We start from the raw sequence: 18,701 nt of genomic DNA on the forward strand, positions 1-18,701 counted from the left end.
AAGCAACCAGACAGCTGCACTGTCCCCTGAAATTTGTCTCCTTTGATGGAGTTCACTGTCTAGATGGCTACATGTTGCAATGATGCCTTTTGCATTCTTTGAAGATGTGGTTTTAATCAGGGAACTGCCTTAGCTTACATCAGCTAAGCAACTCTTGGCAAAGGTGCAAGTGCTCTGCAGTGCAAGTAGGGGCCCCTACAGAGGAATTTCCATGTAATAATGAAATTAATTTAAGGACTTCAAAAAAGTAGCATTTTCTGCAACACAGAGAATGCTACATTCCTTCAAGAACTGGTGTATTTTATCTTGCTCCCTCCTTTGAAAGTAGGAGAAAAATCAAAAAGCAGTCAACACAGCTGGGCTTTTCTTTTTGTTTACTTGGAAAACTTATTTTAACCATCAACTTTAGCAAATTTTGGCAGTTACAAACCTGTACACTTTTTTTTTTGTTGTTTTGTTTTTATAGCAAAAGAACACAAGACAATACTGCCAACAGCAATTATGAAGGAACAATTAGTTTTCAGATGAAGAACTATACCCACTCAAAGTGATAAACCTTCCCTTTTGCATAAGGTTTAATTTGTTGTCATTGGAAAAATGACATCTCTTAATACCTACTTGAAATGGAATAAAAATCATACCTCTAGGTTTTTTGTGCAAAACACATTCATTTAAAAAAGTCAATTAAAAAATCTTCTTAAAACCAGAAAGAAGTTAAACAAAAAGAGCTGAACCCAAAGGAAAATTACAGTACATTTTGAAATGATTAAAAAGTCTTCAGATCTAAAACTTTTTTTCCTGTTATCTTAGAAGTTTAAACCAACTTTGATGACTCTTTTGAATTATATCAATCAATCAAACAAACAAACAAACAAACAAACAAAAGAAATTAAAGCAACCTGATTGGCATCAAATATCTACAAAAGCCTGGTAATTTGAAACCATTATATACATTATTTTATAAACTTCTTTTTAAACACCAAAACATACATCTTTTACAAACCAGCCTGCTTGAGACAGGTAAAATTTACAAGACAATCTTTTCCAATACAGTGCTTTAAAGAGAACTGCTTTCACTCCTAAACATCTTTGTCATCTCCTGAAAATTGGCAGTATGGGCTCATTGCATTGCTGATTAATAGTGTTTCAGGTATTCCTATGACAAAAGAATGCTACAGTTCTGAGGGCTCCAATCTCTTTCCATAATACAGTTCAAGTGCACTCTTAACACTGGTAAAGATTACTTATGGCCTTTGTGTAATACGACATATTTGCAATTATTGCTTTTCATTATTACATAAAGAAACAAATTTAATTTCATTTCCTCCCCATCCGCTCGTTCCTTGGATGATGCAGCTAATTTACCAGCTGGATGGCCCTTCTGATAATGGAGATGTTAAATGTCAAGTTCACGAAACACAGGCTAAAAACCATGGTTAATGGGCAATGGTCTAAATTTCTAAGGCTCAGATCACATTTTGGTGTATTGAGAGGAGCAGAGATGCAAACAGGCAAAAAGCAGTTTTTACCACATGGTAAATGATGGTAAACCGTCAGGGAATGAAGCTGAAGATGTAACTCTCTTGCTGGAAACCAATGAAATGCCCGTTATTACTAAGTGAATAGCTCCAAACATTATCTACAAAACACAAATGCACTTTCATACTGGTTCTGAAGAGCTGGCTTCCTCCATTATTAGGGATGCTTCCTTTTCAAATGAAGCTTAGCAGAACTGGCCCAGGGCACCTTCACCTCCCTTTCCCATGACTGCAGTTATTGACTGTAAGGATATACTTACTATAGCATCCATTTAGCTTTTTCGACGAGGAGTAAAGTGTGTTCTCAGCCATTTGTCCTGTTCAGTCCACATTTTTCTTTATGATGGAATTTATAGGAGACCAGAGCAACAACTTTTATGTCATGTTCTCAAAATGTCTCTGCCTGGCTCACAGAGACAAGAGGCTGCTGCCTCCCCATTGATCAGCATTTCATGACATGCTTTTATTCACTGTGCTGCAGCCACACTGAGAAGGTACCAATACATCAAGGCTCTCACTACTTCAGACTACACTACACAGAATTTAGAAAACAGGAGAAAAAATTCCAAACACCAAAATTTAAGTTCTTTGTGGGACATGCAGAGGTGGAGACCCTGCTTGACAGATGGCACACACAACTTTCAGGTTCAGGAAAACAGTGGCAGTGAGAAGCCTTTGACTCCTTCCAGCTTTTCACTGGAATTATATGTTAGAGAAACCCCTGGGATAGTCTGGTATCAAAGACATCACTGGGCTTAAGGAGAAGAGCTCTATTGACAGGAAATCATGGTTCTGTAGTCAATCTCTGCATTCCAAGGTTCTCCTGGTTGCCTAATATGCTGTATCCTATAGGAGGGTCCTAGAGGAAGGCAATTTTATGTATGTCTTCTAGTGAGGTTGTCCATTGTCTCCCATGGGAGGCAAGTGATTCTACAGCTCCATGGTGTCACATTTGGCCCTTTATTCCACTTTAAGATACTGGTCAAGGACAGCAACTACATTCAGTATCTACAGTGCTGGGGGGGGAGTTTGCCCTATTTTTTTTTTTGAATATTTATAATACAAAGGTAAAGTAATTAACATACTTAAGAATTGTACATAAGACTCATTTTTCCTTTTACACAGGGATATCTAATGTGGTATTGGCAGAATAAATCATGTTGTAGTCACTGTAAGGCTCTTTCCACTGCCAGCGTTATTAAAAAGGCCAGCACTGTGCATGGCATTCTCAACTTGATCAAAATGCAGAGAACAAGCACCCTTTTACTTAGACTCATACACCCCGGAAAAGTTCATGATTTTTGATATAAATGTGCATTTGCATTTTAACAAGTTGCTTTTTTCTCTTGCTGCTTCTTTCCAAAAAGTCAAAACTTTCTTGATCCTAAGTTATAAGCCAGTGATACTCAAAAGTACTTCATTAAGCCCATGAAATCATCTGCTACAGATGATTCTGAGAGAAAATATCGGGTAGTGGAGCCATCTACAGGGATGTAGTTTGAAATACAGACACACAGGATAAGCAGAGATGTGCAGGGTAGCTCTTGCAGAACTAGGGACCTGACAGCAGCAGTGATACAAAAATCCTCATATGGCAGAAAAAGGAAATATATATTGGAAGCCATAATATGAACAGTAATTCTTACATTATGTTATGAATGTGTTCTTATGTTCCAAATTAGAAGATTTTGACTTGTTTGTGTGGAGTAGTAATTAAAAAGAGAAAACAAAATGGCTTGGTTTAACAAGGGATGTTAATATGAAAATCTTACTCCCTAAGAGGTATTTCACCTTTAGATCTGCATTTGGGTCTTATCATTATCAAAATAGCCTGAAAAAAACCAGAAAAGCCACAGAAGTACCAATATGCACAGAGGGGAATCTGAAGATGGATTTGGAGGGGAGGAGATATTGAGGTATAGAAATCATGAATAGGACGGAGAAGGCTGAACGGGTGATCCTTGGCACCTTCCCAACAGCACTTTAATAAGTAGGCGTTCAGTGAAATGAAATGGCAACAACATCAAACAGAAAAAGTACTATACATTGTATTTATGCATATTTTACTATTAAAACTCACTACCAACAATATATTACTGAGGCAACAAGCTTGGTAAGAAACATTGATTTGTTTTTTTTTTTTTTTTGCATGGCAATCACTAGGCTCCCATCGTGCTGTCCCTCATGACACTTTTGATATGTTCCAGTAAATTTTGATACTGGTGTCTCATGCTTATGCAAGAACTTTCACTACAGAAGACAGGTGACAAGTACACCTAATAACTATCTGGGGGCTTGAACAGAATTACTTGCATAATGGATAAAAATGTCTCAAACCAAAACTGAGTAGGAGCAAACCTCATGTAAACTGCAGCCTGATGCTAAGAGAGCATCTCATTCTCAAGTCATACAAGCTTTAAAAGTGCAGCTAAATTTGCAGAATTGCTTTGCCAACTCTGATGCTCCTAACTCTTGAAGAGACATCAATCTAATTGCATTTCCTTTCCTGTAACACAGACTTCATGAACAATATGAGCTATCCTCTATCTGTGCCTCTAGGCTTGCCAAACCATTTTATGGCCTTCTGGCAAATCCCTCAGTTCCTTGCAATCACAATACAAATTTCTGCATTTTTTTCTTCTCAAAAACACAGGAATAATATCAGGGGAAAGGGTTTGAAACGCACCATGAGCACATTCAGAATATATCACTGTTACAGAAGCATGTTTACTTTGAGAAGACCAAGTGACATTCATAAATTCAAAGGACAGGACCTATTTGCAGACAAGTACTTGATAATACTTGTATGTGCAGTACATTCTCTCTAGAAGTTCACTCATTTCATTCATATACCTATACATAATGAGCTGTTTTCTACTGAAGAAGTGCTGCCTCATCCCAAAGAAAATATCCACACCAATCTTTCACAGCTATACAAATTATTGGAGGGAAGCAGCAACACACTGTACCTACTCCAAGAATTCTATAAAACCTGTTTTATTAAAAGTGTTACAAGCTGCAATTATTTAAATTACATTCTACTAGTAATTTATTTGTGTTGGGGAAAATTTCTGAATAAACTCTTCCTGTATGTCAAGAAATGGCTTGCAATTTAATTTTGTGTGAAATTCCTGTCAGTCAAGAACATGCCCTGACATACAACTGCTGAAACTATCCAGTTAAGGTGACTGACCAAGGGACAGGACAAGGAAAGCAGCACAGTAAACCTGCTAATGAATCTGTTCATCTATCAAAATGATTTAGGTATTCAGTAGCTTTTCAGAATGACAGAATTATGCCATGGCAGAAATGGATGAAAACCCAACAGTAATGCAGGCTTGTAGACTCACATTCACTGGTAAGGTACAGAGATGCTGTAAAATGCAGTGGGGTAAAAACATTTTCAGAGCACCAAGCAACAGGTGTGTATACTCTGCTTTAATACATTGAGTGAAAATCCAGTATTTCCAGATTGCGCTTGACTACTCTGACCTAATCAATGTGAATGACCATTTACTCCAATCAGGCTGAGGGAAGCATAAAAGCATACAGATATCATGGTTTTCTTGATTCCACAACAGTGTTCTGAAGTCTGCAAACAGCCTTTGGATGCACTCAAATCCTACAAAATCATGCGCCCAGTGGAAAATCTGGCAACAGATCTTTGGCCACAGTCCATTCATGCAGCTCCACCGACTGAGTCAGTCTACAGCAGCTGAGAACTCATCCTGTGAATTCTAGGGATGGACATTTGCCAAAAGATGCTAAGCTAATGACGTGAGGTTACAGCAGCCTTATATGTAACTTAATTGCAACTAATTTTACTGCAGTAACTGCAGCACGAGGACTGCTGTTAAAGAGCTGATTGCCCAAGCAAGAAATTTCAAAAAAAATGATCAGCTGGGTAGGTTACCTGAAGTTTTCAGATTCATGTTCATGTTGCATACACATTGAGAGAGGCTGTGCGTACACAGCTGGGGCAAAACCAGGCCACTCCTGAGCCAAACTCAGACATTTTGGGAAGTCCTCATGGGCAAAGCTATGCACATGCACTTGACATCAGGTTTTAAAAATGACGACCAAAGTAAGCCAATTTGGAGTAAATATAAACTGTGTGTGTGTGTGTTATTCTACACAAAGCAGAATGAAATGCTATGTAATGAACAAAAGTATAGATAAATATTTATGGACAAATAATTGGTCACTTGTCTTTGATAGGTCAATTTGTAAATGTTGCTTTTTTTAACCATCTGATGTGTTGTATGCAGCACCCCCAGCAATCAATTGCTTTCACTCTTTGCTGACATAAAATTTCATGCAACAGTACATTCTAGAATGATCCATACTCGTTCCTTAATACTGTGGGGAGATCATAACACTGTAACACTTTTAATAACACAATGCCAAAAAAAACCCCAAAACATCCCAACTTTGTGAGAGAGAAAGAAATTATTTAGCAGTTATTTTTCCCCCTGCCTCAAAAGCTGAGTTTTACTCTTGGTAATAAATAGAAGGTACACTCTCTCCAGATTGTCTGTAACAATTTTGTGATGTATAATACTTAAAACAATTGGTCTCTTCGTGTCTGCACATACAGTATCATTTCTGAACAAGTTAATAATGGGTTCTACTGAACTTTTCTTTGCCCAATATATATATAGACACACCTTCAGCAAAATTTCTTCTCAGTGTTTATACTATTAATTGGACGAAATGACAAAATTAAAAAAAAGAAGAGGAGGAGTAAGGAGAAAGGAGCTTCCTTTACACTTGTGTCTGCTGCTGGGTCTCCACAAATGGAATGTGAACATTTTCTAGGCTGAGTTCCTCCACGCTTTCAAAGTCACTCATGGCTACTTCGGAGTCATCAAAGCCGCAGCCGGCTGAAACGTCAGAGGAGGAGGCGTTGAGAGAGTTGTGCAAGGATAAGGGCACCTTACCTGCACCAGCATTTTCTGTGTTCTGGCCTGGGCCAACAGCAAAAGTACTAAATTCGTTCCCAGTCTGAGATCCTGTGGTGTCCGTCTCATTGGGGAACGGGTGGGGAGGGAGGTATTGGCTCGGGTGGAAGTGCGGCCGTCTCCTGCAGTCAGGGCTGAGAGTACTTGCCATTGAGACCGGCTGCGAGGGTGGGAGGGCTTCGTATTGGTCTGGGTAATCTTCTGGAAGAGGAGGTGGCAACTGGTCCTGGCTCAAAAACTCCTCTTCATGAGGGGGAGGGTAGTCGCTGTCGATGTCGTAGCCACCAAGGTAGTAATCTGTTTCCAGTTCTCTGGTGCTGCCGTGATGAGCCGAGCCTCCATCCGTCGTCTCAAAATTGGGCACTTCCTCAATGTCGGACAAGCGAGCGCTGGGCATCCAGTCAGAGGTATCCCAATGATACGCTGCAGCAGGGAAGAGAACCACAGCACTCTGTTAGGATGAGACCACGGAGGAGAGCAGTGTCCTGCATGCACCTGCCTGAGTCCTCACAGCACATTCAAATCACAGCATGCCCCACAGGCCACGGACACAGGTCAGCCATGCTCTGACCAGAGGGGTAGAGGAGGAGAATAAATTGCATTATGACGCTAATGCAAACAAGCAAAGAAACAAAACACGGCCACTCTCAGGCATTTTGCTTTTTAAGATGCTACTGGGTTGTATTAGAAACTGTGAGTCCAAGAAATCAAAATGTCTGAATTACCGTTTTTCACAGCTACTTGAAAAAAATCTTTAAATGCAGTCAGCATGCCTACAGAATCTTATCTCCCCTTCCACCTCCAATGACTTGAAGAAAGAAAGTGTGCAAGCAAATAATCTGATTGACTGAAAACTGAATTTTGAAACAAAAAAAGTGGCTGACCATTCTCATGCATCTTTTGAATAGAATTCAAACAAAAGGGTACACATGAAGCAGTTCAAGAAAAAAACCAAATAGATCAAGTCAGTGCTCTGCCCACCCCGGCCCACAGGCAGAAGGTGCCCCAGAAAAATCACCTCTGTTGTAGTTCTGTCCTTGATCCATAACAGACACTGTCAGATACAAAGTGAAAAGCAAAAACTGGTAACTTGGAGCTTGTCACCAGCATTGTATTACATGTGAAAATACAAAACTCTGCATGCATATTTCTAAAGTACAGCTGCCATGGTGTCATTTTAGTAGGATTTTAAATTATTTATTTTAACGTATAAGATAAGCTTGCCTGTCAAATGCAGACATAGATAAAGAAATGTTTATGTCGTGTATTATATTCCTTTTCTATCATATCTTAATTATTTACCCTCACTGAACAGATACAGAATTTCATTAGAGTTGTAATTCTTAGCACAAAAAAGGGCTATCCACCATCGACATGGCTTATAATTGCAAAGTACATTTTTCTCTCACTTGTTCACTTTGAAACAGAAAAATAAGAATCTACCATTCTCAGGGCCGGTTCAAACAAATCTGGGCCCACCTGGGCTCAGATACCATGGTGATGGGCACGGTATAAGAACCTGAATAGAATAGAATACAAAGCCATTTAATGGGGCTATCAGCTACAATGCTCCGCAACCCCACACCCACCTCCCACCTGCACTGCCATGCTAGCTGGTGGGGAGGGAGGCATTCCAGTATGGAGAGGGTGCAGGGGTGGGGGAGAGAGCAAGGAAGGAGGTTTTATGTGAGACAAGAGCAGGGAATAAGCTGCAGCGTTTCTAGATGGATATGCTCTTGTTCAGCCGCATGTTATTTGGCTTCATGCAGGAAGTCATCGGGCAAAGTCTCTGGATGACATTGCTGGAGGAGGTCTGGCAGGAGAAACAGACCTCTGTGGCATCACAGCTTGTACCCTCTGTGGCTCAGACACAGGCAAGGGAAGACTTCTCCAGCCCTTCACCTACTCAGACCACACTTGCCCTTGCTCATCACCACATGGTGCATGGGGTGATGGTGATTTCTCCCTTAGCTGGATAGCCAGGCAGGAGTTCTCCACCTGCTCTGCCATATCCTGGAGTGAGGAGGGCTGGGGCTACTACAGGTGTAGCAGCAGTGTCTGAACCGGCCCTAACCTCTCTTCTGCACTTCTCTCTTCTTTGTACAGTGGATTTGCTGTGTTGGGGTCAGTGTGATGGCACTGCACCTGAGGTGTGTCAGGGCCCTCTGAGTTGTGTGGATCAGAATCCAGGAGAACCTCACTAATTTGCTGACTTGCACAACCCTGGGCAGGTCCCTGAGGCAGGAGCCCCATCCTCCCGTGACTCTGTGGCAGCGATTCTGCCCAGAGCTCCAGTGTGGCTAATTACTCACCACTTCCAACAGCTCTGCTGCAGAGCAGACAATTCTAAGAATCCTAAGTTTCATATAAGGAACTGGGAAGTGGGCAAAGCATTTTCAGTGCCAGTCTCTTGAAACTACTGCCAGACTGGCTTTTTCTGACCTTTAAAGGATGATAATGAGCCAGGGTGTTTGCTTAAGCTTTCCCTTAGGAAGGCAAGGTCATTTTCAGTGCCTGTGGTTTCTTTTCAAGGTAACTTTTTTATTTTTTGAATGGGACTTTCTTTTGAATTAACCTTGGCTAGTTAATTTTTGGTTTTTTGATAGTGAGAAGACTGGCACTCTTACACTTCAGGGTATCAATAAATGCACTATTAACAAATATTCAAGTGGCATCACTAGCTAGCAGTAAAAGTGTTTTTCAAAATTACTGTGACACTGGCTCAAGAAAAAAATCTGTAGTTTCACAAAAATAATGTACTTAATAATCTTAATGTATTATGCAGACTAGATTAGCTGAAGTATGTAAAATCTGTCTTAAATTTGCTAAGGACAGATGAAATTTTTGACTTGTGGACAACCTGAGTTGATGCTGAGTTGACATTTGCCCAAGGGTAGGAAAAATGTTGGAAAATAAATAAAAGTAATGTTTATCTATGATAACAAGACATTTCCTCAGTGCTTTATGGAAAAAAGAAAATAGTGATATCCCCGCATTACAGGTTCACTTGTAACATGATATGCCTGAGGTTACCCAGGAGGTCAGTGGAAGAGGTGACTGCTGGTCCTTGGAGCACATTGCCATGCTCTGTGGAACGGGCAGACCAATGCCACGGGAGAGCCACGGCACTCGTGGAGCTGTGCCCACACATCCGCTGTTTGGCAGGGTTTCCTGGGAGAAACCAGCCACCAGCCAGCCACCACTGTGCTCCTCTCTGTGTGATACCACTGGGGTACATAACCCAGCTCTGCTGCAGCATGGGACACTTCACAGACTTCCCGTGTCATCTTCTGCTTCCCAGTCTCTGCAGCCAGGATCATCTCAATGATATGGCTCATTATCAGTCTATTATTTTCTCTGAAGGCAATGAGAATAAACAAGCAGAAACATTGACTTGAACAGAAGAGGATGAAGGCTTGACACCTTTTCTACCACCTCCAGTTACCCACAGATATTTTGTGGTACAATCCTCTGGCATTTTCATGTTTGCTGGTGAACATGCTGATCTGCAAACCCAATCCCTGCCACAGGATTGCTGGTCAGTGTAGATTAGTGAGGTTCTGCTGGAATGTTTCACAATGAAAATAGGAAGCATTGTTGTATAACAAGAAAGAAAAAAATTTAAATACCTTCATTTTCTATAGTGTCAACTACATTGTTGACAAGCTGTATGACAGTCACTATGGAAGCTTGCAGGGGAGGGAAAGCAGAAAATAAAGGGAGGGGAAGGACAGCTTCAGGTTAGTATTTAAAACACACATCATAGGTTACCACAATAAATTCTCTCAAAAAACAGAGCTGACATTGAAAGAAAAAAAAAAAGGCTGCTGACCAGTGCATGATTTATGCAGTTGGTTGCAGGACATTTCATTTCAGATAATCCCATATATCTTCAGAGTGCTGATAAATTCCAAACCAGCATTTCCAGAAAGGCATATGGGATGATGTGTATCACCTCATAAATTCAAGCAGACTGGTCAGCTGATTCAATTAACCAAAGCAGTATCTTGTCTACCTGACACTAATTTCTAATTCATTCTTCTTAGAGGTCTCCAGAGATGGTGCTATGTACTCCAAGGATCATTATCTTTTAGACCAACACACCATCAGAAATGGTGTTAAGCTCAATTTATTTCCTAAGAGGAATGTTTTACTTATTTACTCTCTGTGCCATGCCATGCAATGCCTCAGGGAGGTTAAGCAGCACAGCTATAATTAGGAGGACACAGCCATGTAGGTGTGGTTCAAATTTTGACCCATGTTTGCCAGAATAGTTTCACAAACACTTTGTGTTCTCTGCAGGTGTTCCAACAAAACACACTTTTCCCTTGAAATCATTAATATAGACTGTGCAGCTTTTTAATGTGGAGGCCTGTAAAGTGTGGTCTTCCAGATGATCTGCATTTTGCACCACCCAAACCTCCTGCCTCTGAGAACATGAAATAAACCCAAAAATCAAAACTGAAGGGAAAGCTCTGCATGAGAGTGCAATGGATCCTTCCCTTTTCCTCTGTCTTTAGTTATGAGAAAACCAATTGCTTGGAGCAATGTGGGGCAAAACATACTTTTTTGTTTCACACAGCCAACAGACTTAGAGATCACAAGAAATGTGTTAACAGTGCAGACATATGTTGAATATTTTCACATTTTTGCTAAATTTTGGGCATGGGACCTGGTATATCATCCAATTTCCTCAGTTCTAGTGAGGGCTTAGCAAAAAGAGCCTTGATAAACCAAAGGACCCCTGTTCTGTGTCTATGATCAGCATATTTATGCCATCAACAGCAATAGTAATTATACAAAGGAGACTTGTACTGTCTAATGCAAAATAAACATGATAGAAAAATAAGGGGCTCCATGCAGTTAGTGCTGCATGGCTGAGAAAATAGATGGAGGGCAGCTGTGAACTATTAGAGGAAAAAAAACCTAAGAGTGAAAAACAGGTCAAAACGCAGGGCCAGTACAGTTTTCTTTGCAACTAAGGGCTGGCTCTGGTGGGAGCTGCGCAGATCATATTCACAGAAAAGAGGGAACCCCACCTCACACAGCTCAGTGCAAGTCAATGCTCAGATTTTGGACTACAAAAATTACTGCTAACTACTGACAGAAAGACTAGGGAAGCTGAGCAATTTAAATGCAGGAGAAATAAGGTGAGAGAAAAAATGTAGTTTCAAAATCTCACCCCACTTGAGTTTACATGGCAAGACAAGCCCTTGACACAGCAAGAGAAGGCTTCAAGAGCCCTAGAGGGGGTGAGCAGAAGCTGCCTGCATATAGTAAGCATATACATATTCACAGTGGAATTCATCCCACTGCTGCCAGATAGGTTTCCTCAGTCAGAAGCTGCCACCCAATTTCACAAGTCAGTGTCAGCATAGCCATTTGTACATTTGTGTGACACAAGCCTGTCTCCTGTGCTAGCCTGAGAACTCAGCAGAATTGTTCCTGGCTTTGGAGGAAGGGGTTTGGAGAAGGAGCCACTGTCCTGTCTCATCAAAGAGTGTGGATGTTGAATTGTATTTGTTGTGTTTTCACTGACAACCTTCTAACCTCTGCAGGTATGTGAAGTACAAAGAACTGAAATACAAGAAGAGCAAAGATTCATGGCTTCAGGAGGCATATCCATTAGCCCTAAAGTACAGGCATGTGAATATGTATATGCTTACTTATGCCTGGCTTTGCCCTTTAGGCTCTTTCACTGCAGACCTTCCCTGCTGCTTCAAGCAAACCAGAGCGTGTGGTCTTGCATCGATCTCTGCAAATGACTCAGATGATCTAAGTTTCTTCCCTCGTTCTCCCTGAAGATATGGATTTGTTTGAACCCTGAACTAGAAATGTTATCTCAAAAGGCCATATTTTAAATGAAGCCTTCACAAAAAATGAGTGGGCACAGAAGGTCCAATCCAGCTTCTGTGGGTACTGTGTCAATGATTTCAGTGGAGACAGGATCAGGAGTTTGAAATGTCTAATCAGAATTTGTGAGATACAGAAAGTAACAATGTACAATAAACGACCACTTGAATAATTATTCCAAAGGTAACTATAATGTAAATATATTTCATTAAATAACACTATCCTAAAAAAAGGCTAAAGCGGTCTTTTTGGTGCAGGGCCAGAAAAGCATAGGGAAGCCTGACAAAAATAATGGTAATGCTTCAGGCACAGCAGGCCAAAAGGAACTGCAAGTATACTTTGCTATCAGTGCTTTTTCCAACATTTCAGAGTTCCTAGAGAACAGCTGCACGACATGACTGAGGAGCTGAGTCTACAGACAGTTCATTAACTGGTGGCTGAGGAAACCAAGCATGATTCCTTTGTGATAGTCTTTTTCTGTGTGTCTAAACGAGGCTTCCCAGACATCCACCATCCCTCCCCAGCAGAAACATCTTGACTTTTCTCAGACCCACTGCTCAACATATGTGGGCTGCAGGAACAAAGGTTTGCTCTGACTCTGTGGACCTTTTAGTGGGCTGTGTATGGCTCTGCCTGTGTCACCCAGGGAGATAATGATGCAGGACATGAGAGGCAGGCACTGAGTATGCACTGAACAAGGATTTAATGGTGCTCTATTGTTTGCTGAGCTGTGATTGCCAGGGAGAGGCCAGGACGCTGGGGACTGGCTCATCCGCTCATTGTTGCGGCTGAGCACCAGCAGAGTTTTGTTGGGACCATGAATGAGACCTGGCAAATAGCATGGAAATACCTTTTATTCGACTGGTGAAAGTCATGCTCTTCCCAGAAGGAAAATTATATAAATTCTACAGTTTCACTTGCAACCTATTAGTCAACTTACATCTTGGCAGTGTGACCTGCTGTATCACACCTCTAATTCACTGTAAAGCTCAGTCCTGATACAACAGCCCCAAGCATCAAAATTTTTATTACATTCCTACAATTTAGTAAGTGGAACACAAAGTCAGGGTTTGAACCCGTGACTTTCTTACTTTTGGCATCATTAAAGGGTTTCAAGATGTCACATAAATCTTTTAATAATATTAGAGAGAGAGATAAATAGCTTTTCCCCCAGCATAATAAAGATGAAATCATTTCTTACCATTATCATCACCGGAATCAGACTGGAAGGAGCTGAGGGACTGTACTTCAGAGTTGCTGCCTTTATTACTTCCTGAAAAACAGGTCACCTCTTCAGCGTCATCAACCCCTTTACCTTCATTGACAGCAAAGACAAAGCAAAATGGTACTCTCTAGGGATGCACATTTACCTATTTATACCACGGACACATTCAAATCCTGCCTTCTGTTATATGAGTCAGAATAAAATTATTTCCTTCACACAGAGGACATGACCTATTCGTCAAGAAGGCAGTTGGTAAAGGTACCTAGACTTATGAAGTGTTTGAAGCCCAAGGAGTCTTTCAAGTGGCTGACAACACTGTAATCAAGGAAGAAACATCTGTATTCAATATTGTCTTTTTAGATGGTATGTAGTCTCAAAAGCAATGAAAATGATGACTTAAGGAATGCGGTGTAAACAGCTTATACAAGAGATTACAGTTACATTTATCTTTACTGTTCATTTCCTAATTTGAGAGCCTCATTAAAGGCTCATTCAATGTTCAGTAAAGTTACTGTGCATCTTGTTATTCATATCAGTGGCCCTTGGATCAGATTTTAATAGCTCCATCACTGACATATAATAGATTATGCTTCAATTTACATTGCTTTTCATCAGGGACATTCAGTCTTCACAATTCTACTGTTTAGAAATGTAACTGCAACCTACGGTATAAATTCTCCTGTAATTAACCATATATAAATAAACACATTCAACTACACATTATATGGGCAATAATCAGGAACACAAAAAGTTATTCTCCATTTTAAGCACTAAGATACCTGAGCCAATTACAAATGAAGAAGGTCAGGTGCTATCATCATGAAAGCACAGCTCTTTCTTTACCTGCCAGCTGTAGGTATTTCTACCCAGCATGGCACACCTCCACACGGTAAGAGCTGATTTGTTCCTGCTGAGCAGCAGGGTATGGAGCTGATGAAGTGAGTGCTGCAGTAACAAAACTGCACTGCTTCCCACTCCGTGACAGCTGAGCTCTGTCTCCCTGATATGGCCTCATGGTGTGCAGAAATTTGTACCAGTACCAGCAGTGCCTGTGGCACAAACCCCCAGGAGAATATAGAACAGAGCATGTGTGGGAGCTGGTGTGATGATGCTTTCAATCAGCTTAACTATATTTAAAGTTTAAAAGGTCAGACACAACACAACCCTGAAATACAGCCCAAATAAATGAAAACTAATTCAATTTTTCACTACATGACCTTAGCCAGTGTGCTGCCTTGGATGAAAATGTGCAGATCAGGGCACAGCTATAGAATTATAAACTCCGTAAGGCTGGAAAAGACCTCCAAGATCATCAAGCCCACCCATGACTGAATATCACTATGCCAACACACCCACAGCATTAAGTGCCATGCCCAATCATTTCTTGAACACTTCCAGGAATGGTGACTTCACCACCTCCCTGAGTAGCCAGTTCCAAGGCTTGACTACTCTTCCAGAGCAAAAATTCTTCCTGATGTCCATCCCAAACCTCCCCTGGCACAACGTAATGCTGTCCTCTTGACCTGTTGCTTAATTCCTCTCTCTATTCCTCAGTTCCCATTGCTTTCAATAATAGGGCTGCATTGTGCAGTTTTATGTGACAGTTTTGGTTAAAGCTGTGCTGCAATAGGGTTGAAGATCATAGAATCATAGAACACTTTGAGGCGGAAGGATCTTAAAGATCATTTGGTTCCAATTTCCCTGCCATGGACTGGGAACCTTTCACTAGACCAGGTTACTAAGAGCCCCATCCAATTAGGCCTTGAATACTTCCAGGGATGGGACATCCATCCCTTCTCTGAGCAACCTGTTTCATTGCCTCACCACCCTCACAATCAAGATTTTCTTCCTAATAGCTAATCTAAACCTACCCTTCTTCAGCTTAAGGCCATTCATCACTACAGGCTCTTGTAAATGTCCCTCTCCAGCCTTCTTGTAAGCCCCTCCAACAGGTACTGGAAGATGCATTAGGAAAAGTCCCTAATAAGAGAAAACACCTTTAAAAAATCATATATGGTGAAGTAAACATTTCCCAGTCCAAATGACATGGTCTGACTTGCAAGGATAGATATGCAGGGCTGTAACTCTTTCCCAGAAAACTGGTATTCCTGCCATGACAGATGATATGAAATCTGCTGCTTCATCTCCATTTGAGGAATGGAGGGAGCACTGTGTTATCAGGTGAGGAACCATCACAGCACAAATAGGGTAAGCACGGGGATTGAAAATTCCATGATGACTCTGATACTGAAAGCAGAGGGGAATGCAATGGCCTGAGAAGGTGATCCTATATATCAATCCATATGTAACTTTCTGCTTCAGTTCACAGACACTGAAAGTAGAGAATATTAGTTCATTTCTCCCTGATGCAAAACAGGATTGCTTCTTGAAGAAGGTTTAAATATTTTTAACTCCCTTGGGAAACAAACAGCCTGAACCTAAGAGAATTTATATTTAAGAATTCTGCCCCAAATTGTTTTTTTCCAATAGAAAGATGATTGCATTATATCACTGAAAAATGCTCAGAGCACTTACTCATATATGCTTTCTCAACAAGTGAAATAAATGCTTTTAGTCATACTCCATGCATAGAAGAAAAGGCCTTGTATGCCTTGTTTAATTATAACCTTTCAAAATTAAACCAGATCACTTCTTGGAGAGATTTAACAATTCACATGTATTAAGATGGAGCACTAAGAGCACCTGTGCCACTGTACCTGCTGCACCCTGAAGCAACCCTTGCCGCGGGCAGGGAAGAATGAGACCGGCACGCAGTGCTACTTACTTTCTGTCCCAGCATCCCACGTGCTCTTCCTGATGGAGTCACAGTCCGAGCGACAGGGAGACACAGCAGGCAGGTTTGGAGCTACACTGCACACCACCACCCCCCTCCTCGCTGTCAGTATTCGAGGGGACTCCGGATGAAATGTTGTCATCTCCTGGTGCTCCACACCAAGCCCATCCACTATCTTGTCCAGGTTATTCCTTGAGTCACTCTGGAAGCATGGGGTATAGGCCATTGGCCTCACTGGCACCTGTGGAGGCCCAACCTCCTGGTAGATATTCCTGCTGTCTCCACTGTTCCTGATGTTCTTGAACTGGATGCCATTGCTCTTGTTGAGCAGGGCTGCAGTAGCTGGATCCTGTACGAGCGTGATGTTGTTGCGGGAATAGTTCTTCCTGAAAACTTTCTTGCGAAAAATGATGAAAAGAACAATTAACACAAATATGACAAACAGGACCACGGCTATTCCTATCAGCTCCTCCTTGCCAACGTAGGAATGCCCAGCTTGTATATTGGGGACCACCACGGGGCGCAGACCACAGTATTGACCCACGTAGCCAGGGGTGCAGTTGCACAGAAATGAACCAAAGATGTTGACACAGGAGCCACCATTTTCACATTCTTCTCTTTCACACTCGTCAATGTCTTCTTCACACCTTAAAAGAAGAAAAGGAGAGTCTGGAATCTCAGAACATCTAAGAGGCAGTCCAGCTTGTGCATGATGCCCTATCTTGTCAAAGTGGTGCCATTAGTTAACACCTTGTGGTACTTTGCAAATTATCGTATTCTTATCATATTATTTAGCGGCATTTAATTTTTTCTACAGCTATTCCATGGGTTTTTTAAAGACAATAAAATGGAAATATCAAGAAGGAAATAAGGGTTTAAAGCATTTGATAGATATCAAGAAGGAAATAATGCATCGGATAGGAAAAGGCACCTTGACCCTAATGAAGCTTACTGAATATAATAGAGAATCTGCTTTTTAATACTATTTTTGGACTACCCCATGTGTTTCAATACAAAATAATAGAGGGGGATTCAAGGAGAAGATAGTTGAGAAAAAATATAGTAGAAACATCAGCATATTTATTGAAGAGAGAAGAGAAAGAGAAGAGAAGAGAAGAGAAGAGAAGAGAAGAGAAGAGAAGAGAAGAGAAGAGAAGAGAAGAGAAGAGAAGAGAAGAGAAGGAAGGATATACTGACTATGTAAAATTGTTTAGGTCGGGAGATAAACAGATATTAGAGTTGAAGGAAAAAAAAGAACAGGAACCATAAAGAGAGATAATTGGAAAGAATAAGAGGTAGCAAAATGTAGAGGAAAAAGTACAAACTGTAGACAACCAGATAAGGGAAAAGCATGTTGATGGGCAGGTCAGGATTCTCTGTGTCTACACCAGTTTATGATCAAGGCAGGGATTTAAGAAAATGACTGCAATAAATTAACCTTTTATGTCAGGGCTAAGGTGACTAAATAATTGATACATTTTCAAAACAAAGATTACACAGCAGCTTCCACAGGTTTTACAAGATAGTTCAAAAAGCAGGTGAGACAGGTGTATCTCAGAGAAAATGTCTCAAGATAACGTCCTGAATCAACAGCTTAGGAGGGTAAGTTCAGAAAAAAACATTTCTGAGCATGCAAGTCTCAGGGATTTCTCAGCTGTCATTAGCTCTGACTTGGAATAAGTGCTAAGGTTTTGGTTATTTTTTGTGAGGTGAATCATAGCTTCTGGGTACAAAATGACTGATCAAAAAGCCCACCATCACTGAGTCAAAAAGCTCCCATTGCCCACCTGGGGAGGGACACTTACGTTACTCCTGTCAGGCCATTTTTGCAGTTGCAGATGAAAGCATTGCCGATGGGATCACATGAGCCTCCATTCCGGCAAGGATTTGGGAAGCAGGCTGTAATCTCTGACTCACAATTCCTTCCTGTAAACTGGGAGAGGCAATTGCAATGGTACCCTGGGAGGTGAGGGACAGAGAGACGGAAATTAGACTCCTACCACTGAGTCTGTCTAAAAGTGACAGGACCCATTTGGTTGCTTTACACTGAAAAATAAATTGTACTGTGGGGGCAAGGGGATGTTCACACATTCTGGTCTGTCCATGTGGCCCACACTAATGCTAGCCAAGAGTTTGTCTATCTGAGATGCCCAGGCAATCAGAGTTCATGTCTACAACCAGATGCTGCTGCCCAGACCATCCTAATCATCATGATTTATGTAAGAATAAATGTCATTGGTGAACACCTTTCAAGAAAGGTAATAAGAAATATTCTAGATCAAGAATGTATTTCCCAACTTTTTCAAAATGTTTGCTGATAGAGGCAGTCT

General features: G+C 41.1%; 1 protein-coding gene across 1 annotated transcript in view; it reads right to left on the reverse strand.

The window, feature by feature from the left end:
• Positions 1 to 357: 357 nt before the first annotated feature.
• The window catches only part of FAT3 (FAT atypical cadherin 3), a 399,825-nt gene continuing 381,481 nt past the window's right edge, over positions 358 to 18,701 (reverse strand). Inside the window, exons 24-29 of the mRNA XM_054518453.1 lie at positions 18,177 to 18,330; positions 16,363 to 17,018; positions 13,554 to 13,667; positions 10,129 to 10,188; positions 7,518 to 7,553; positions 358 to 6,922 (exon numbers count right to left, since the gene is read on the reverse strand). Coding sequence (XP_054374428.1) covers positions 6,303 to 6,922; positions 7,518 to 7,553; positions 10,129 to 10,188; positions 13,554 to 13,667; positions 16,363 to 17,018; positions 18,177 to 18,330 — 1,640 coding nt within the window. The 3' untranslated portion in view covers positions 358 to 6,302. The remainder of the gene's footprint in view (positions 6,923 to 7,517; positions 7,554 to 10,128; positions 10,189 to 13,553; positions 13,668 to 16,362; positions 17,019 to 18,176; positions 18,331 to 18,701) is intronic.

The sequence above is a fragment of the Molothrus ater genome, chromosome 2 (assembly GCF_012460135.2).
Source record: "Molothrus ater isolate BHLD 08-10-18 breed brown headed cowbird chromosome 2, BPBGC_Mater_1.1, whole genome shotgun sequence".
NCBI classification, from domain to species: Eukaryota; Metazoa; Chordata; class Aves; order Passeriformes; family Icteridae; genus Molothrus; species Molothrus ater.